This window comes from Anser anser (genome assembly GCF_964211835.1).
Source record: "Anser anser genome assembly, chromosome: 18".
NCBI classification, from domain to species: domain Eukaryota; kingdom Metazoa; phylum Chordata; class Aves; order Anseriformes; family Anatidae; genus Anser; species Anser anser.
The window spans coordinates 3,727,719-3,748,578 of record NC_139739.1 but is presented as its reverse complement, the minus strand read 5'-3'; the positions used below and the strand labels follow the sequence as shown (position 1 = coordinate 3,748,578).

General features: G+C 39.6%; 3 protein-coding genes across 7 annotated transcripts; 1 reads left to right on the top strand and 2 right to left on the bottom strand.

Annotated features, from left to right (window-relative positions):
- Positions 1–272: 272 nt before the first annotated feature.
- Positions 273–11,152, bottom strand: TCTN2 (tectonic family member 2). Of its 2 annotated transcripts, none has more exons than XM_083804437.1 (18): positions 10,986–11,152; positions 10,529–10,642; positions 10,165–10,238; positions 8,895–9,090; positions 8,566–8,666; positions 8,132–8,328; positions 7,774–7,897; positions 7,016–7,160; positions 6,287–6,352; positions 5,487–5,615; positions 4,754–4,831; positions 4,375–4,455; positions 3,873–3,984; positions 3,378–3,481; positions 2,806–2,962; positions 1,959–2,084; positions 1,360–1,448; positions 273–565 (listed from the first exon to the last, which is right to left on the bottom strand). In XM_083804437.1, the coding sequence occupies exons 1-18, from the start codon at positions 11,062–11,064 to the stop codon at positions 450–452; spliced, it is 2,088 nt and encodes a 695-aa protein (XP_083660563.1). In that variant the 5' UTR covers positions 11,065–11,152; the 3' UTR covers positions 273–449. The 2 variants fall into 2 exon arrangements, with proteins under 2 accessions (XP_083660563.1, XP_083660564.1); XM_083804438.1 differs by having other exon boundaries at positions 7,025–7,160; positions 10,986–11,151.
- A 207-nt stretch (positions 11,153–11,359) lies between these two features.
- Positions 11,360–16,951, bottom strand: GTF2H3 (general transcription factor IIH subunit 3). Of its 3 annotated transcripts, none has more exons than XM_083804453.1 (13): positions 16,810–16,951; positions 16,593–16,672; positions 16,160–16,269; positions 15,598–15,761; positions 15,294–15,356; positions 15,010–15,039; positions 14,658–14,686; positions 14,499–14,573; positions 13,955–14,008; positions 13,175–13,243; positions 12,910–13,045; positions 12,790–12,826; positions 11,360–12,707 (listed from the first exon to the last, which is right to left on the bottom strand). In XM_083804453.1, exons 1-13 carry the CDS (start codon positions 16,817–16,819, stop codon positions 12,638–12,640), a joined length of 927 nt encoding a protein of 308 aa, XP_083660579.1. In that variant the 5' UTR covers positions 16,820–16,951; the 3' UTR covers positions 11,360–12,637. The 3 variants fall into 3 exon arrangements, with proteins under 3 accessions (XP_083660579.1, XP_083660580.1, XP_083660581.1); XM_083804454.1 differs by having other exon boundaries at positions 16,160–16,266; XM_083804455.1 differs by lacking the exons at positions 15,010–15,039; positions 15,294–15,356.
- On the top strand, positions 16,818–20,836 carry EIF2B1 (eukaryotic translation initiation factor 2B subunit alpha; the record flags this gene model as incomplete). 2 transcript variants are annotated; one of them, XM_083804448.1, is made up of 9 exons in its annotated part: positions 16,818–16,980; positions 17,051–17,152; positions 17,245–17,381; positions 17,467–17,583; positions 18,062–18,174; positions 19,031–19,099; positions 19,550–19,625; positions 19,833–19,958; positions 20,394–20,836. In XM_083804448.1, 9 exons carry the CDS (start codon positions 16,818–16,820, stop codon positions 20,547–20,549), a joined length of 1,059 nt encoding a protein of 352 aa, XP_083660574.1. In that variant the 3' UTR covers positions 20,550–20,836. The 2 variants fall into 2 exon arrangements, with proteins under 2 accessions (XP_083660574.1, XP_083660573.1); XM_083804447.1 differs by having other exon boundaries at positions 16,818–16,989.
- Positions 20,837–20,860: the final 24 nt, after the last annotated feature.

The following is a 20,860-nucleotide window of genomic DNA, read 5'->3' as shown; positions in this document are numbered from 1 at the left end:
GTTGTGGGGTATAGGCAGCTCCAAGCAGGTAGTTACCAAATCAAATTACAGCCCCTCAAAAAACTGCCTTGTTATTGTCCAAAGGCAGCAGTACTCGGTTCCCTTGTTCCAAAAAGAGGTGGATACGCCAGGTTTACTTGGGCCTGCTGCCCCAGGGGCCCACCACACGCTCACCCGGACTGACACACCCCCAGCCCCGCTCCAGCTGACCTCACGCTGCTGAAGCCAGCTCTGTGCTCTTGCTGCTCCAAATGCTCTAGCAACTAAACTTAATTCTATCACTTTCATTTTTTATTAATACAACCAGTTTCTGCGCAGTGTGAGAGAATTCATTTCATGCATCTTTAAAGTGTTCATATAAAATGTCTGCAAAATACAATATCCGTCCATAAATTTTACCAAAACATCCTTAAAATATTTACAAAGTGGTTTTCTTTACATCAACATTTTTAAATCAAGAAGTTATCCCATACTTTAGAAAACCAAGGGTTACTCAAAATTGCTGCAAGGAATACAAGAAATGCCAGTGACATGCCCTTAGCAAGGCATTGGGAATAGGGTTCTCCTGCAAAAAAAGAAAACAAAGTATAAGCACATGCTAAGCTTCAGTTTGGACATCAACCCACTGTCAGATACAGATTCAAGCATATACATAGCCTGAATAAATGAGCATAAAACAAGGAAGATCCTTTGCGCTTATAAAATTTTGTACTTTGTATAACTTGAGTCCCTGAAGTGCAGATAACAGAACAGACAGGTACCTCTGTCCATGCAGCTCTCAGAACAGAGTCCAAGTGCCTTGATGCCCTTTGAAATGCCAGATATTTAATCTATACAGCCTCCCACAAGACATAATCCATCACAGTTTTTCACGAAGGAAACTTCAAAGTTCTTTCTCTTACCAACATGGCAAGATTTTGCTGCAGCTTCCGTGGGCAGACAGAACAGCACGTACTGGCAAAGTGAGAGAGTCTCCCTTCAGGGGCAACAGCCCACACTAACACAACACCACAATTACCACAAGACACAGAAACAGAACCCTATCATAAAGCAACATTCTCTCCTTTTCCCTAGAAAGCATACCTCCTTCCCAACTCTAAACGGGCATGAAAAAGAATCTGTCGAACAGATGCTCACAGAATTTCAATCAACAAAGCACTCTTAGCAGTTATTTTTTTACAAGCCTAACTAAGAAATTAATGCATTATTAAGAAAAACATTTAACCCGACTTTTGGAGCACATTTTTGAAATTCCAATTTCCTACTACAAACCATTATTTCAGAACAAGTCCACACATTTAATTATGTTTGAAGAAATACAGCCAGTTCATGGCATTCTGCATTGCTTATTATTCTTACCTGTGTAGAACTGTGTCACTGGATAAAAGAGTTGTGGCCAGCACACATCATTTCGATTGCAGTCAAATTCCGTATAATTAATCTGAAACCTGAAAAAACATGTCTATTACCTACAGTACCACCAGAACACCAGGACAAGAAAAAAAAAGAGCTGGAAAAGTGGCCAGGTTACAGGAAAGAAAAAAAAAAAAAAACACAAGCATCTAGTTCCTCTAACAAAACCAGAGGCCTCCCTTTTATTCCCTATCTGCCATTTTTAGCCAGGTGTTTCTTTTTGTGATGAGCAAATCTTCAGACAATAGATAGTTTAGGAGCCTCGCACAACAGTCTTTGCCCACTCAAATAAAAGGCACGGACGCTTTCTGCCAAAACCAAATGACAACTTGGCAGAGTAATTTACAGGCCTTCCCACACTGCCTGCTTCTGGGGGAGATCCTCACCTACAGAACTGTTATTCAATAAATGTTAGAAGCAGTCCTTCATGCTCTGTACTCCAGCAAACCAAAATAACCTTTTGATCAATGCATTTTACATTACATCTGCTTAACTTAGTGACAAGTTTGTGTGTTGTTTTTTTTTTTTTTTAATACAAGAATTACCTTGTCATTGGAATCGGTGGCTGAGCTGGCACTTTGATGAACTGAACAGAAGCAGTGATGGGAAGAAAGCTGACAGTGTTTTCACAGGTAAGCCCACACTGGAATTGCCATATGACAGTCGAGTAACTGTAAGAACATGAATAACTATTACTAAAGGGCTGTAAAGTGGAAATGCAGAGCCTAAACGTAGCCATGAAAGGACAAAATATACAGGATTTTGAAGGAGGTTGATGATCGCTGGATTTTCAACACTGCAGAGAGAATGTGCAAAGGCTGGAAAAAGAGGTAGATTGAACACAATCCTATTTATTTGATTTGGATTGACTTCAAAAAAAAAGAGTGTTAGCAATATGAAACTCCCCAGTTTCAGGAAAGAAGAAAACATTTACCATAGCTCTCAAGAAGCAGCTCTTCACTGGGGTAAGGCAGAACACAAGACATTTGTTTTGTTGTCCTTTCCACCACAGCAAGGAATTAAAACGTACTTCTGATTTCTGATGGAATGCCCTGCATACGTCTATTACTGGCAGCATAAATTTTTTTTAATACTTCACTGAAACTAATGGTGACCAGTGGGCAATCTTTGTGCCTTTTTTTTCTTTCCTTTTTTTTTTTTTTTTTTTTTTTTTTTTTTTTTTTTTTTTTTTAATTTCAGAAGGAGATATGCAAACCTAAATTTCAGCCTCTGGTTAGGTTCAGAAGAATTTGTGTTCCAAACAAGTAAAATGCATGTAAAAATTGGAATTAATATGTATGTTTGTAAAGTTTAATCAGAGTATGACACAAAAGTGAGTCTCAAAATGAAACATTCATTTGTCAAATAGCCAGAGACACAGCTCTGTTCTACCTGATCTGCACAGCGAGTATCTCTTGACGGGGAATCCCTTGTACTGCACCCACATCAGCAAAAATTATGCGAATATTCAGATTTGCAGGAATATCTGGACAAATGCCTTTCAAGTTTCCAGTGCTCACACTTGTATTAGGATTAAATGGATCAAGACCTGTGGAAGAACAGAGTTAAATGAAAATATTATAGAAAATACTATCTTTTCAGTAATTATATTATCGTCACATTCCAGTGAAACACTGTTAACTGTCCCACAGGAACAGAGCAAAAAACATTTTCTCTATATAAATATACATAAAGGAATAGTTTATCCACAGAAAACTAAAAATACCAAGTCATTACATCTACTGACTGACAGCTGTACACATCTTACTGCAGTATATATATACATGTGAAGTTATATGTGTGTGTGCACGTGAATGTATACATGGATGGATGGATCCAGACACAGATCAGTATCTTCAGGCACTTGACTTTACATTTGGATTCTATTTTGAGATGATTTAATCATATTACAAGAGCATACTTTAAACATTTAGACTACGAATAACAACATAAACCTCACTTACGTATAATTTCCACCCAGTCATTTACATCACTGTAACTTGAATTGCTCCTCTTTCCAACATGAGTAGCTTGTATTAATGAATTCAATCTCTCAGTTACATTTCCCCTGAAAATAAAAACATTATATTAAGCAGAAAGTAAATCTATAGTGTAAACCACTCTGGGTTACAGTATTATTATATCATAACATCAGTTTCCTCAGAAAGATGCTATCATTTAGTTAAAACAAGCTTCAACTATTGAGTTATCTGCAAAAGGTACAAAATGACAAAGCATCCCACTCCAACATAATCCTCACTTGAATACGAGGATATATGAGTGAAACAATTTTTATAATCTCCCTTTTAAAAAAAAAAAGGGTCAACCACAGAAAGCTGAAATGTATGCAAGAACATTTGAAAAGAACGTATCAATGTTGCTGGTAGAAACTTGTAGAAAATCAGGTGAGGAGCAGCAAGAGGGATACAGGGAAAAACAATTCATCTTATGTAGCTCACCTTAAAAGTGTGCAGTCTTCATTAATACCAACTTCTAGTATGCATCCAGAGAATGAATCTAATCCAAACAAAACTGGTGTATCAGTTGCTGATGCACATAAACCTCTCCCAGCTGTAAATCAAAAACATCTTATTTGAGGTTTTTCATATTTACCTTTTCATCTCTAGTTTTCAATTTTGTGCAAAAACATCAAATATTAGAAAGCAAAACACTAAGAAGTATAATTCAAATAGATTCAAGTCCATTCAACTAGAAATATTGATATTAAATTCCATTTTAATTGTCTCCTTTGCAATATGTTTGGATACCTAAAGTACATTGCGCTCAGTAACACAGGTATTAAACACAGGCTTCCTCAATGTAGTTTGAATGAAGGCTAGGAAATAGTCTAGGAAAAGCAAAATTTGGCATAGAGGAGATTCTGAAGTAAAATATACAAAAAAAAAACAAACGCATTTTAGCAGTAAAAGAAGTTGAAGTCGCAACCTCGCAAGTCAGTACCTGGCTGCAAAATGTTTAGGCTGCCAGAAGTATCAGAAGCATTCATATTTGCAGCTCTCACTGGTTTTCCAACTTGATAACCTAAATGTAGGAGAAATTGCGAACATTTTGTAAGAATCTACAAGCATTAAGGTTGTTTTAATAATACATATCATCAGTCTTGCAGTAATCACTTTTCCATTACAGTAGCATCACTTAAAATAATCAATATTTAGCCTAAAAGCCAATCACCACTATTACAACTGACAGTACGATAAAGATAAGAAAGTGAGGCTAGCAACATAACAAAGTATGAAAGAGGTATAAAATATGGTCACTGATAACGATCAGTTCAGTACAAAAATTTGTTCTTTTAAGAAGCAAAATAAAGAACTAATACCTGGATTCCCAGACAGTTCTTCTGCATTATTACTCTTCAAGCTTACAAATTTGGCTGTGAATCTCTGTGTCAGTATTTCTGGTAAAATAAGAAAAAAATAACTTCACTTTTAAATAAGTAAATTAGCAAGAAGTATTCTGTTCAACTCTATATAGGATGCAAACTTCCATCCTTCATTAGTAACATAAGATTCAAAATAATAGAAATTAATGGAAATCAGACCCATAAGTTTTCTTCCAGAATCCAAAGGAAATTCTTTTTAAGCAGAATTACTAATTAACACAGTCTATCAAAGAATTTCCATGCTGAAGAAAAAAAAATTGTGTTGTCTAGTCTGGAGAAAATGAGGGCAAGAGGTGACCTCATTACTCTCTACAACTTCCCAAGGAGGGGAACGAGAGAGGAACCTCCCTGGTAGCCAATGCCAGGATGTGCGGGAACGGCACAAAGCTGTGCCAGGGGATATTCAGACTGGATATTAGGAAAAATTTCTTCACTGTGAGGGTGGTCAAACACTGGAACCAGCTTCCTAGAGAGTTGGTTTATGCCTCGAGCCTGTCAGTGTTCAGGAGGCATTTGTACAGTGCCCTCATTAATATGCTTTAACTGTTGGTTAGCCCTGAAGTACTCAGGCAGTTGGACTAGATGCTCTTCAAAGGTCCAGTCCAACTGAACTATTCCATTATATTCTATAAAAGTAAGTTAAAAATATGTAAAAGAAATCTCATGATACCTCCATCACATAAACGTCCGAGGAAGACTGTGACGTTTATTCCCTCTATGTTCTCATCTTTGCAAATGAACGTATAATTCTCTGCAAAGGTTACATTTTGACACAAAACCTCAGTAGTAGGAAGGCTTTCTGCAGAAGAAAATAAAACCACACAATTAAAAGCATTGCTAATTAGAAAGCTGTATTGTAAATGAAAAACACCACCTTAATAATCTCTACCAAAATTCTGGAAATTATAACATTGATCTTTTGGAGAGTTATTTTACTGTTTAAGTCCCATCATATAAGGACAGAGTGCTGCACTTACAGCACAGTCCTCTAGCTTATCAATATTTTAACATCTGTAGTTGCAGGTCCTTTCATAGCTAACTCTCAAGAGCCCAGCACTGGGCGTTATTTCATCAGTCGATGGGATTCTCTGGACTCAGGACTCCTCCTCATTTCATCTCATCCCTCTAAGAGGATCATAACTGCCCAGAAAAAACAAACACACCAGCTTGGTTTCAACACTTCATCTATGCTGCAGTACTCCCTCACCAACTGGGAGCCACTGTTCTACATCAAAGAGCTGCTTCACTGGCTGAAAAAGGTCCTTAAAGAGGCACAAGAGCTTCCAAAAATACAGACATACACAGCTGCTGCTTACACAGACCACATGTCCTGCCATTTATTTATTTGAGTACTAGAAGACATACAAGATCCCCCCTAAGGATCAGTGCAGGTAAACATTTTAGGCATCAAAATCAACTGTATCATCCAGGTTAGGTAAGAAGTGCACTTATTAAATGGAAGAGACATACCGCTTTTAGCGATGAATTTGCCCGTGTCAGCAATGGTCCTATAGATCACGTTTTGTTGGATGAAATCTGAGAATAAAAAACAAATACTGCAGTAATCCTGACTAACAGATACTGTTTTCACATCCAAGGTACAATCATTTTTATTATGGAAATGGAGCATAAAATTATTTAGAAAATTAATTTTGGTAAAGGACCAAATGGTTTATGTATTATGAGAGCATAGCTCATTATCTCTGGATCTTACAAACGTAGTATAGATTAAAAAATTAGACAACTTAGTTAGGCGGTATAAAATAAATTATCTTCATGCTGGTAATCATGCCATCTCAAACTCCAGAAAGACACTTCATAAGTATATGCTTTGTTAATGCAGAAAAAAGCACTTCTCACCAATTCTAAAATGATACTGCACCCTTTTGACAGAAAAAGGGCTCTGCAACAATTGGAGAACAGCAAGAGATGCTTTATTCTGTCATGTGTAGCCATACTCAGTATGAGTCACCAGAAACAGACAATGGGATTGGCTTTTGTTTACCATTGATTTCTTATATCCTAAGTCCTGAGTAACTGTGGGAAGCTTGTTAGAAGGCTGTCAGAAACCACCCCAAAGGCTGAACTACAGCTACCAGGTATCAATGACATTACACGTAGCTGCCATGTCAAAAGTCCTCTGGTTTATTTTGTTCTATCAGCTGGGAGAACATACAATACATTTCTGTTAGGGCTTACCCAACATACCTCCTGTACCACTGTTTATTCTCACATCGTGGGGCAGTCCTTCTTTGTAAGATGCTAGATCAGTGGGGCACTTAACGTCAATGTCATGGAGATAAGCCACGGGGGCATTTCCAACACACTGCCCCGCCATGGATTGCTGCAGGTAATTCAACAGAAATAGGTACATTGGGCTTTTTTCTTGCTTTACATTTTAAAACTATTTGTCAGTGAAATGCTCCAAATATGTACTGTAGCCATATATGACTGACAAACAAGTGATCTGATGTTATCAAAACATCACAAAAGAGGTTAAAATTTAAAATGGACAGCTTTCAAAATAGTTATAATGCACGGTCTAGCTCCATCCCAATTCGTCAAAGTAATTATAACTAACAAGCCTCTCTCTAAAACGCAGAAGGAATTAAAAGAATACAGCTAGATGAGACAAGGGGAAACCAACTATAGCACTCCATAATACAGCAGACAAATAACATATATACAGAAATATGATAAGCCATAAACTACTAATTGGGGTGCCAAGCTTGTTTTTAGCTCTTGAAATAATTAAAACATTACCACTTTGGGAGTTGGGTAGGGGAAACGGAAAGGATAATGTTCATTTCTAATAATGATTTTGTGCTAGGTGAAAAATATATTTACCAGTTCACAACAGCAAGTTGCAGAATTTGGTTACAAAGACATAAGGAACGTGATAAAGAACGTCAAACAAGCCAAGAGGAATCAGAAGCTCCTAAACAGGACATGATTACCTGGGGGATGGTAAAATACTCATTTTCTTCTGTCATAATTGGATCTCCTTGACTGTAACCAGTGAAAACTTTCACAGGAGACGTTTGTAAAGGGATCTGAAATGAAGGAACTCCGGGTGTAGATCTGCAATTAAGTTCAAAAATTAAACAATTCTTTACTCCCTATCTCACGCAAATAATTATGCATCTGCTCTCAAATACCGTGTTCTCATATAGTACCAATTACATTTCTCCATTTGCATTTAAAGTTCACACAATAAAATCCCAATTTCAAAATAACTTTCATTATAAAAAACAGGTTACAGTTTCAGTAGCATGGCTAATGCATGTGTCAAGAAAAAAATATCATAAAACTTACATAGAGCCATGATAAAAGTAGCCAAGAAATGGTGTATTGTTAAGAGAAGACTGTACGCAAAGGAAGGGAAACCAATCAGGAGTATATTCATCAGTCTTTGTAGAGCACAGCTGATTAAAAGGTGGGTTTACATCCCCACCAAACACTCCAGTGAAACATGATCCATTGAATAACTGCTTCAAATCTGGTGTACACTCCTGAAAGGGAAAAGAGCGGTCACTTTTTAGTTCAGTAGTTGCATTACCATAGCCACTATAGCCTACTCACAGGTAAACAAACCAGGTTTGTAGAGAGATGTGTTATATACTCTTAGGAATACCAGAACACCCAGACAAGCCCTCCTTCTAGCTTGAAACGTTCAGTACCTCTCCCTCTCCTCACTTTCCCCAGAACCTAGAAATTTTGAAAACATTTCAAAGTTTAGTACGAAGTACCGGATCGCAGCAACAACGAACATCACAAGCTCCATCCGTCAAGTCACAAGGACAAGGGCCCAAGGGCTGAAACACCTGGTTAGGGATGACAGATGCATCTTCTATAAAAGAATTACAAAAAAGAAGAGACAAATCAAACCACGTGAACTGGAAACACAAGAAGTAGGCCCTGTACATCACAGTTTATTCCAACCGTGTATAAATCCTTTGTTAAATTTCATTAACAATTAATACGGATCAATCATTGCTGCTGAAATCCCAGATTTTCTTTTTTCATATATACAGGAAAAGAAAATAAAATTTCTTCTTGAGCATATCTAAACACTTACCTGACACATTTCCTGTAAAGGAAGAGTTGGCATATATTTCAGCTTGAATCAGGAGATGTGCCAGAACCACTGAATCACGGCAAGCTAAAACCTGAAGTGTTTCCAGCACACAGAGAGGTGTTGTGCAGCAGTCAGTGGCATTGGGCAAACACAACTGAAGATTTCTAGTCAGGCCTATGATCACTTTGGATGCATCCTGAAAAATGCAGAATAAAGTTTGACAGATATGACAGCTTATATTAAATTACTCTTATTTGTATCACTCATCAGTTCCCGAAAGAGAAGTTTTGGTACCACTTTGTCATTGCCACAATGCAATGATATTCTTCCAATATAAAAATCAGGTGTTTGTTGAAGTCGGAATGACAAAAGGTATGCTACTGGAATATGCAAATAAAGTGAGTATATGAACTGTACACAGAATTTTAAGGAATCATTGCAGAACAAGTTCCCTCAGAAATCGCACACGCAGTTTTAAAGAAAAGAACAAATAACCAAAAAAGTAAATTTCAGTTTTTATAGCTACCTTCAGCTGAAAATTGAAATGACTACAGAGTTGACAAAAGCCTTAAAGAATTATATGTAACGTAACTAATGCTGAAGACAATTGTAATAGATGTGGATGTTCTAGAGCTCATTCTATATAAAAACACTGATGTATTACCAGCTCCTTCCAGTAGATCTATAACAGTCTTTAACTATAGAATCATTAAGGTTGGAAAAGACCTCCAAGATCATCTGGTCCAACCATCCCCCTACCACCAATGTCACCCACTAAACCATGTCCCTAAGCACCATATCCAACCTTTCCTTGAACACCCCCAGGGACAGTGACTCCACCACCTCTCGGGGCAACCTGTTCCTTTCCCTGAGTGCTCTTTCTGAGAAGAGATTTCTTCTAATTTCCAACATGAACCTCCCCTGGCGCAACTTGAGGCCATTCCCTCTTGTTCTATTGCTATTATCTGTGAGAAGAGGCCAACCACCAGCTCCCCACAACCTCCTTGCAGGTAGTTGTGGAGATCAATAAGGTCTCCCCTGAGCCTCCTCCAGACTAAACAACCCCAGTTCCCTCAGCCGCTCCTCATAGGACTTGTGTTTCAGACCCTTCACCAGCTTCGTATGTCAAGGTACGTCAAGGAAAAATGGCAAGGGCACAACACGCAAACCGGGTTGTCAGTAAATTAACATTTTGTTGACATTTCATTAGCCCTTAACGTATGATAGTTCAATCCTCCCTGTTTTAGGGAAGAGTCAGTATTTTACATACCACACCAGGCGTTACGCTCAAATTCCAATCACCATCTGTTTTACTTCCACTGCAATTTGAAACTTGCAATTTTCCTATATTAAAATAAAAATATATATTGTGTTTTCATTTAGAAAAGACTGAAAAGAATCAGTATTAAATTTAAACTTCTCCTATGGCTTCAAGTAGGCACATCCTTAAGCTCAGCTGACAAGCAGACAACAGAGGACTAAGGGCTTAACCAGCACAAGTCCTTAGGAGATACTAAAACAGTAACTATCTGTTAACGCACTACATGAACTTGTATTGCTCCAGTAATTTTAGCAGGAGAAAAAAAAAAAAAGGTATTTACATAGTACTTGAGGGGGAAAAAAAGCATTCTTACCTGTCTCTTCATCTATAGGATTTAAAATTATATAAAAATTAACTCCTGAAGAATTTCCATGAAAAATCGAATCAACTCTTAGCCCAGACATATGGATAAACGAAGGCTGAAAGACTAAAAAGAAAAAAAAAAACGGGGGGGGGGAGGGGACACATTTTAATACACACAAACTGAAAAAGGCACTATCCGTAAGATACATTCAGGTCTCACACTTAGGCTAGATTCTTACACCCACTTAACTTTGGGGACACTTAAATTGTCCCCAAAGGCACAAAATTATCTCGTGCTGCCTACCACAGGACGGTGTTTACATTGTGCACGTCCCCACGCCACCCCTCGGGGGCTCCGTGTCCTCCCGCCCCAGCCCATCACCAGTCAGTCAGGGAAGGTCCCGCTCTACCCCCGCATCCCCTCCCCTCAGCAGCCTTCCCCTCACCCCCCAGCCCCCTGCACCCACCGGGCTGCCCAGCCCGCGGTGCCGGTGCCGGCGCCAGCAGCAGCAGCAGCAGCAGCGCCCCGAGGCCCGCCGCCGCCATCGCGTCAGGGCGGGCCCCGCCGCCGAGAAGCCGGGCGCCCGGCCGCCATTTTGCGGCGGCAGCGCGGCGCCATGGCAACGGGAAGGGGCGGGGAGGCGGCGGGGCCCTCGGCGCCTCACGGCGGGCACCGCAGCGCCGCCAGCGGGACAAGGCCGGGCCCGGGGCCCCTCAGAGACATCCTCCACAGAGGCATCCTCCCTCCCCAAGACGCCTCCTCTGCTCTTACACAATGGAATTGTTACAAGTCCGTGTGGTTCACCCTTAAAAATATCTGATAGCCACAGCAATAACTGTATGCGAAAAGGAGCAGGTTTTATTACAAATGGTTTATACAAAGGAAATTATAAATACAGGCTTCAAACAAAATGGCTTTTGGTGATGAAACAAGCCACTAAGAGTTGGGCCCTGATTACAAGTTACGCTGACAAAAACCTGATGCAAGCATTGAGACTACACAAATTCCTGTATGCACCTTAAGAAAGGAAAGTTCTTTTAAGTAGGAAATAACTTTCTATATTCCTTTAAGAACATCAGTTACTAGCAGCAGGATAAAACAGCAAACTATGCAGTTACCTTTTACAGTAAGAAATCATCTTTTTAACCAAAACAACATTCAGAAATACACAGCATACTCTCATATTCTGATACAGAAAACACCATTCCAAAATCTTTCCACTTTGCTTATCAAATGCCAAAGGTAAAACCATGATACTTTAAAAACAAACAAGCAAAGATATGTCTGTTGTCTTACTACAGAGAATTACATTTTGTGTTTTCCAGTTTCAAAAAACAATGTTAAGACTAACCACCTAATTTGCATTTATTGAAGTAATTTGAAAGAAAAAAAAACGCAATTCATGAATGTAGAGTTTTCTGTTAATAAACTTCCTTGGGAAAGCTACCTCTGTATTACAAGGCAGTATTATTCTAGTGATATTGATTAGAAGAGCAGATATCCAACTGGGAGAAAATCACAATCAAAGGGAATGAAAGAATATGAAAAATGTGAGCATGCACGTGCAGGGGAATTAACATCTTTAAATGGAAGGGGGGGATTTCTAAACCATCTTGAAAATGTTGGTTTCTTTATTCTGAAACTGACCCTGTTGCACTCAAAAAATAGGTAGCAAAGGCTAACAGAATTTTGAAGTCCCCAGATGACACAGTGGTAATACTCAGAACCTACACATCAGGAGTAGTCATAACTTACCTTTACACCAACATAGGACTAAAAACAATCAGAGCTTTGTCTTTGAAAATAATTTGGAGGTATGAAGCTTTGCAATGGCAAGAATACCTTTTAACTTTGTAAGATCTGCATCTTAACAAGCTGCAACTTCTGGTTACTATTACAATTAAGAATTAGTACTTAAAACAGCACAGGTTACATGGTAATACAGTGATTTGTTACTGTGTAGAAAATATATGATTTAAATATTTATCCAGTAAGAAACAAGTCATAAGACTGCATACAGTTCTCTTTCACATCCTATAAAAAGTGCCGTCAATTTCTCTAGTACATTCCATTTCATGGAATTACTGGAGTTGATAATGGTGTATTTACGTAGTGTTGTTATGCAGCTAACTTCAATTTCTTCTTCTTAGCTTTCATGACAGGTGGCAGTGATATTTTGAAAGCAGTCCTGAAAAAAACATAAAAAAGGAGCTATCAGATACACTGAACGTATTTTCATACCCAACTCTGAAACAAGAAGAAACACTTACTCGCACGTACTACAAATAGGACTGAAGTTGCAGAATACTGGAAAATAAAAGATTTGTCTGTCATTAAAATAGTTCCTTTCAAATTTAAGAAATTATAGTCTTAGACATTTATAAACTTACTTGACAAGCACACAGAGCATACATAACCAATTTCAATGAGATTTCGATGACAGAAACACGCAGCTCTGTAGTCAACATGAATAGGAGGTGGAAGCACAAGCTGTGATCTTTGCTCTTGATCAGGGAGAAATACCCACTATACAAACAGAGGACAAAGTATTTTAGAAATTGCAAGGGTACTGCTGTATGAACATGTCAATGAAGTCAGTAGGATTTCATGTCTGACACAGGAAAAAGCACTCAAAGTGCTTTTTAAATGACTTACCAATAAATACTGCAGAAGGGATGGCATATGGGGCACTTTCAAGTATATGCCACCTGTAATGTCACAGGCCTGGAAAACAGAAAGCATGATCAGATTGTTATGTCTGATTAAATTAACATGTTATTTTAAATATCCACATGCTGCTCAAGGTCTGCATGTTTCAAATTCTAACCAAATATTTTCAAAGAACTAGAAATGAAAGTACTGACAAAAATTAAAATGGGAGCAACTGTTCCCATCATGGAGTATCTCTCTTTCTGTTGTTATGAAAAGAAAAATATTAGAAGTGTAAAAATAAATAAACTATGATCTCACATCCAGAGACAAATGCAAAGAGAAAAGTTATTCTCATTCATCTCAATAGTTCAACTCCTATCTCAGTCTCTGTGATACCTAAAAATTTATAGGATTTTGGTAATTACCCTCCCCAATCCTCCTTTGAGAAGAATTCTGAAAAACAGCATCTCCAAATAATGTGCCATGAGGCATAATTTACACCCTAGTAAGCTCACAGTATTTGCTGTGTTATCCCACATTATGTTTTTTGAACAACAAAAACAAAGTGAATTGCTATGAAATATGTTTAGCCTTATAAGGAAGGAAACAATTTCTAGTAATTGTTCCAAAGGAAGAACAAATGAATACAGATCTACTTCAAAATAAAAGGGCACAAAAGATGTCATATAAAAAGGTGTAATGTCTCCCTTTACAATATGACAAACTGTCTAGCATCAAGTACCTATGAATTCATGTAAACAGCAAGTAAAATAAAGTCTGTACCTGTTGTAGAAGACCTGAATCAGAGTCCAAGACACAGGCATCAATCAAAATACTCTGCAAGCAAAGAGATGAAAAGCATGAAGAAAACAAACAAACAAAAAATAACAGAAATTCAGCTATGAACAATGTACCCTCACCAGTGTTATCACCATACATGTTTTTACAGCTGCAGGACCACCACAGCGATAACAAAGCTCTTTCCCTTGGTCAGAACACAAATCCAAATTTCCAGCATCCCTCTTTTCTCACATGGCAGTAAAAGAACTATCACCAAAAGTACCTTGTACACATTACCTGCAAGGCAGGACAAAAAGGCTACTGTCCGTACTTATATAGTGATCTTAAACTAGTCTAGCAAACCCTTTATGTTAAGATGTAGTGATGTGAATCTTTTTTTTTTTTTTAAGCTTGATTAGCTTTCCCCCTGGGCATGACAGGTTTTGTTTCAAGCTTTCTTTAACCAGATCACAATCATAAGAAAAATGAACAATTTTTTTAAGCTTTTACATATTAATAAAAGATCAACATGAAATGACAACTTCACCTGTTTCTGTGCTGCAAAGATCACATTCATGAAATTCATATATTGCAATGCACTATCTTCTGCAGCTTTTATGACCTAAATAAAGCAATTCAGACTTGTTAGCCTACACAGTATCTCTGGATTTAAAGACTAACAGAAAAGTGACAGCAAAGCTCTTACCAAAATCCTTGATTTCATTTCCTGATTGGCTAAGTATTGAAAAGAAAATAAAATGCATGAGTACATTCATCCCCTGTAGTTTGCCCTTATAATTCTATAGCATTTAGCATTTCAATTTATTTCAGTTCAAATATGTATATGGAACTGTCTTATAGCCCCAGTGGCATAGAGAGCAGCAGAAACGTGTGACAAGTATCTGTACACTAATTTAGAGTTATGAATGCAAACCCATTTCATTTATTGTCCAAAAGCAATTACATATCGATTAGAAATTTCAAAGTTGTTCGTTAAGCATTTTTTTCTATTATTCTGATTTAAATATTTATGTAAGTACTCAAAAGAAAGGTATTACCTTTTACCTCTTTGCTCATCTTGTTAATAACTACATTAGATGAAGTTAAGGACTTTACGTTTCTTCCTTGGAAGTAACCGCAGCATCCATACCATGTATTCACCACCGTAGCCAACACACATTTTAGTGAGCACAATCCACACTTATTAATCAACCATTTCAGTTTTGAATGTTATTATAAAATGCAGTAATAGTAAAGCCCATATTGAAGCACAATTAATATTACAGGAAACAGTCTTAGAAAACAGATAAAGGTTTTGAAAGTTCCATAACAGAAAGGATACAACAAAGTGCTTTAGCAAGTGATCCCGCTAACAGAGTTTCTGTTTGCTGGCCCCTCATGTCAGCTGCAATTCAAGTTACAGAAATTACAAAGACAGTTGCTAAATCTGACCATACTAAATTCTACAAGTTTTGTCTTTGCCATATTAGATTAATAGAGAGGCTCCATGTGCCAACATAAGAAACTTATCTACTCTAAATATATTAAAATTCATACTATCAAAATAAAGGAAATTCCTACAACTCCTTGAGAGCCAAAGTGCTTTGCAATTCCATATATTAAACCTAAAAATGTATTTTTCTTACTTTTTGTCATGAGATCTTTAATCTCTTCTGCAATTGCATCATTTATTGCTGTTAACAATTCATATTTTCCATCTTTGCTGCCAGAACAATTAGATTCTGCAGAACTACTGCCATCTCCAAGGAGATCGGCACAAGCCCAGCGCTTCCCAGGGTACAAGAAACGGCTGAAAGAAAGGAAGTAAGAAGCATTACTGTTTCAACTTTAACCTTGTTAGACAGCAATATTCAGAAATGCAATTTCAAATAATTTAGACATTAAAAATGCAACGTAAGGCAGGAAGTCTTCAAACCCCAAATGGTGTAATACCCACATTCACAGTCTTCCTTCTAAGATATTAGAAAAAAAAAAAAAGGAAATACATACCATTCCTGCACTTAGGGGTAGATTCTTAGACTCATGAACATCTGGGTAAAAAATACCCACTTAAATAGGAAACTCGTCACTTTCATTGCCTTTCTCGCTTTGCGTAAGGCTCTAAATCAGTTTACAGCTACACTGTATCAGGAGATATATATAGGAAAGCCCACTTTAAACTTTTACATAGGTAAGAAGCACCTATACCTTTCTTGTGTGTGGCTTGCTATTACAGCAAGCTTGTTGGTACGATTCATAAACAAGTGTGAGTTTCCCAGTACCATCACCGCATCGATACATTTTGATAGGGTGAACTGCTGGAAAAAAAAGAAAGAAAGAAAGAAATCAGAAACAGTACAATAACATCTACAGTTAAACAATTCACAAGAAAACTCTCAAATAACTGCAGTTGGAAGAACTTGGATTTTAAGATGTGGAGCTTCCTTTCTTCATAAGGAGAATTTATACAAGGCTTTGACGGACACACAGCAGCACGTCTTTTTAAAAAGGCATTCCAACATCCGTTCTATCAGACAAACGTTGCTCAGGAACCCAAGGCTACCCCTGTTCACTGCCCACTCGGTAAGACTGAGGAAATAAGAGCCCTTCCCTCAGAGCCCAGCACCAGCAGCAGCCGTACCTCCGCTTCCCCCTGCGCCCTCTTCCCCCACCAGATGGGGTTGGTGTCGATGACGATGACCAGCAGGCTCAGCTCATCGTCTGCAACAGACACAGCGCCGTGGCTCGCGGCTCCCCGGGCAGGTCCGGCTCCGAGGGGCCGGGGCCGGGCCCCCTGAGGGCCGCCCTCAGCTCCCCCCTGCCCGGGGCCCGCTCCCGCCCGCCCGCCGCCGCCTCACCCGCGCTCATGCCGCCGCCGCGAGGTGCCGGCCGCTCCCGGCGCTTGCAAATGACGCCAGGGCCCGGCGTGACGTCACGCCGAGGGGCGCTGCGTCATGCCCACGGCTCCGGCGAGGCGGCCGGGAGCGGAGCGGAGCGGGGCGGGGGGGCCGCGGCCATGAGCACGGACGGTAACGGGGGTGCGGAGCGGGGCCGGGGTGGGGCCGGGCCGGGCCTGAGGCGCCTCCTTTTGCCTTTCAGACCTGATCGAGGCGTTCAGGGCGCAGCTGAGGGACGACCCCGACGTGGCCTCGGCGGTGGCCGCCATCCGAGCGCTGCTCGGCTTCCTCAAGCGGGACCAAGGTGGGCACCGGGCCCCCGGGGCCAGGCGGGGGCCGGGCACCAGCCCCGGGGCCCAGCCCTGACCGCGCTCCCCTGCCTCCCTCCCCACCCAGGTGAGACCATCCAGGGCCTGAGGAGCAGCCTGCTGGACGCCATCGAGACCCTGTCCCGCGTGGACTCCTCGGTGGCCGTGTCCTCCGGCGGGGAGCTCTTCCTGCGCTTCATCAGCCTCACCTCGCTGGAGTACTCGGTAAGGGCGGCCGCCTCCCGCTCGGCCGCGCTGCTGGTACCGAGACCCGGCGGGCTCGCAGCAGATGTCTCGCTGTCTCTTCCAGGATTACTCCAAATGCAAAGAAATCATGATCGAGCGCGGGGAGATTTTCCTGAGGAAAGTCTCGCTCTCAAGGAACAAAATCGCCAAGCTCTGTCATCCTTTCATCAGAGACGGTGCCGTAAGTAGGCCGAGGCAGGGCTGCTCTTGTTGTGGCACTTTGCTGCTTGCACTGATGGAAAAACAGAGGAGGAGGGGAGTGAAGTTCATTCACGTTCGTGGCAGTGTTGTCTGATGTGGCTTTTGCAAGGACATACGGATAGCATCACCCATTGCTTTATTTTGTTAAGACTCATGCCCCCATCCGCTGCAGTTCCCACGCAATTCAACATTAAGCTGTGGTCTACTCCTATGAGGTGCCAAAGCATCACAACATCAACTTTCCATTTAAAGTATTAGATTGTCACCCCTCGGCAGCGTCAGGGCAGGCCACGTAACATCCATCTCACAGTGTTTGCCATCCTGTGTTCTGTCGTATACAAACATCATATTATTATTTAATGTTGACAGATGTGTGAAGTAAAAGCTCTGGCACCACTAACAGAACTAAAGGTTTTTCTAAAGTTCAGCGAAAAGTAATATTTGATCTTTTTTGACAGCGAATATTGACACATGCCTACTCAAGAGTGGTCCTCAGAGTGTTAGAAGCAGCTGTTGAGTCAAAGAAGCGATTCAGCGTTTATGTTACTGAATCACAGCCAGACCAAGCAGGGCAAGTATTCATTAATTTGTGTTTGATCTTGGTTAGTAGGATAAGCTTCAGCTAGTGTCAAATCTGCCATATTTTTAAAAAAGCTACGAGGATTTTTTGTAGCATTTTAAATGATAACTCTATAACTAATAATACCACATTATTCTGGAAAAGTGAAAAATCAGTATCGGCAAGCCATTTCCCATACTAATATCCTCATCACAGTGTTACCCAAGTTTTCCTCAAAGGTTTACAAACTCTCAATCCATGCTAAGCAACCCGTTCCCTTTGGGAGACAGTAAATAATTGATTTCTAGTTGCCTTCTTCAAAAGTAGGCTAAAATAACCAGCATTGTCTTAAGCATCACACAGTAAAACATTTAGATAACAACACGACATTGTTTGAAGATGCCAAATAAATTACGTTACCGATAGCAAGAGAGCAAGATTTCCCTCTTCAGAGCATATCCTGCATACTGTGTTGCTAACCACTTTCACTTGAATCAAGTATGTTCAGCCAAATTAAGTAGGTATGATTTATCAGCCTCGCTTAAAGCGTGGGGTGCGTTGCTGGTAGTTATTTCTTATATCGTGTTGATGGAAAAGCTGAGATGGCTTAGGTAATCTGTCATCTTAATAGTTCACTGACTCATCTTTCTATAGCTGTAATTCCTGACTGCTAAAACAGGCTCGCTTTACTTCTGCAGGGTTTGTTGTAATCTGTTTCGATTTCTACATGATAACTTATTTTCTATTAGGGGGTACAAAATTGCTGGCAAGCAAATATGGGCAGTTGTGGGTTTCAGTCTTTTAGACAATATTTTTCTAGCATTGTCTTTAAAAAGTCTTCTTAGCTTCAAATGTGTTATTTTAATAGGCAAAAAATGGCAAAAGCCCTGAGGAAGCTGGACATTCCTGTGACTGTGATTCTGGATGCTGCAGTTGGGTAAGCCTGATCATTAAATCTTAATACTGCTCGTCACAATTTTATTTTACATTTTGTGTTAAGTTTCTTAGCAGCTTCTTTCTACAGAAATTGTTCCTTAGTTTGTCATAGCCATCAAACAAGCTAAACAAGTTACACCTTTAGGTGCATGATTAGCAGAACATGCCTGCTACAAAACAAGTATTTGATGTTTGCCTATTAGAATGAAGAATGGAGGCAGACCTAAGGTATCTTAGGTCTTGGGGATATTTGGAAAAAGGAACTGAGGTGCTAAACAAAAAGGCTACATTTTTTCCTACTTTCCATGTGTTATCATTGTCGTGTTTTTTAAGCTAACTACTAAATTACTACTGCTTAGTATAAATCCAAAACATGACAAAAGAAACTATTACACATCTGAATCTCACTTCTTGCTTAAGTGCAAAATGCCTTTTTTTTCCCCTTCAACAGCTACATTATGGAGAAAGTGGACCTGGTCTTAGTTGGTGCTGAAGGTGTAGTTGAAAGTGGAGGCATTATTAACAAGGTAATAGGTAGTGACTTTACTATAACATTCTGTAAACTCTGGACTCTTAAAATTTAATTTATTTGAAGAATTCAGGGATTTCTGAAATATCTTTGCTCTATTGGGGTGTTATCCAGTATGTCAGTTTTGTTGTTGTTGTTGAAAATATTGCAACATTACGTCCTACTAGCACCAAGTCTGCATGTTGTTTTCTGTATGTCTCCACAGATCGGCACAAATCAAATTGCTGTGTGCGCCAAAGCTCAGAATAAACCATTTTATGTGGTAGCAGAAAGTTTCAAGTTTGTAAGGCTTTTCCCTCTAAATCAGCAGGATGTCCCAGATAAGTTTAAGGTAAGAGGAATACATTTTTTTTTCTTAGCAGGCTAAGATCCACTTACGTGTCTATGAATAATTTTCCTCTAAGCACGTCTTCATTTATTTGGACGTCTCTACTCTAGCTTACTTGACATAATATGGAGTTGCTCCACTGTAAAGTCAAACGTCAGACAGCCATAAGTTGTCTTAATACTATCACTGGCTTCCTAAAGTGGTTCCTTTGGGGTGGAAGAGTAGCTGAGGGCAAGAAATAGCTGGATTGAGACACTTCAGAACTACAAACTGTAGTTCGTACAGAAGATAAAACAGTTGAGACCAAGGTGGCAGCCTGTGCCTTGTTTTTAAATTGACTTCCTTCAGTTTTACCACAAACATCTGCTCACGACCACCCTTGCCCAAGAGGTTTTAGCTTGCAGATGTGTAATAACTGATGGTCTCCTTTCCTTCTAGTACAAAGCAGACACTCTGAAAACAAGCCAGAATCTAACAGAGGAGCATCCCTGGATTGACTACACATCACCATCACTAATCACATTACTGTTTACAGACCTTGGTGTGTTAACTCCGTCAGCTGTCAGTGATGAACTTATTAAACTCTACCTGTAACAAAAAGGACACTGTGTACAGAATGTGTCATCTTCAATGACTATCACAGCTGTAAGAAATCGGAAGATGATATAAGTTATATGGATGTGGTAAGAAGACAACATTATAAGGATTAAAGTAATTATGAGCCTTCTTGAATTTAAGGCAAAGCAGCACCAGTGGATGGACCACTGATAAAAAAAAAATCCAAGTCGCTACAGCTTCTGAAGACCTGAAATAAATTGTTTTAAAGATGGGTGGAGTATTTTGATACTGTAAAATAAAATACCTTGTGGTGCATTCAGACTCATTCTGAGGTATGGTGTCACTTG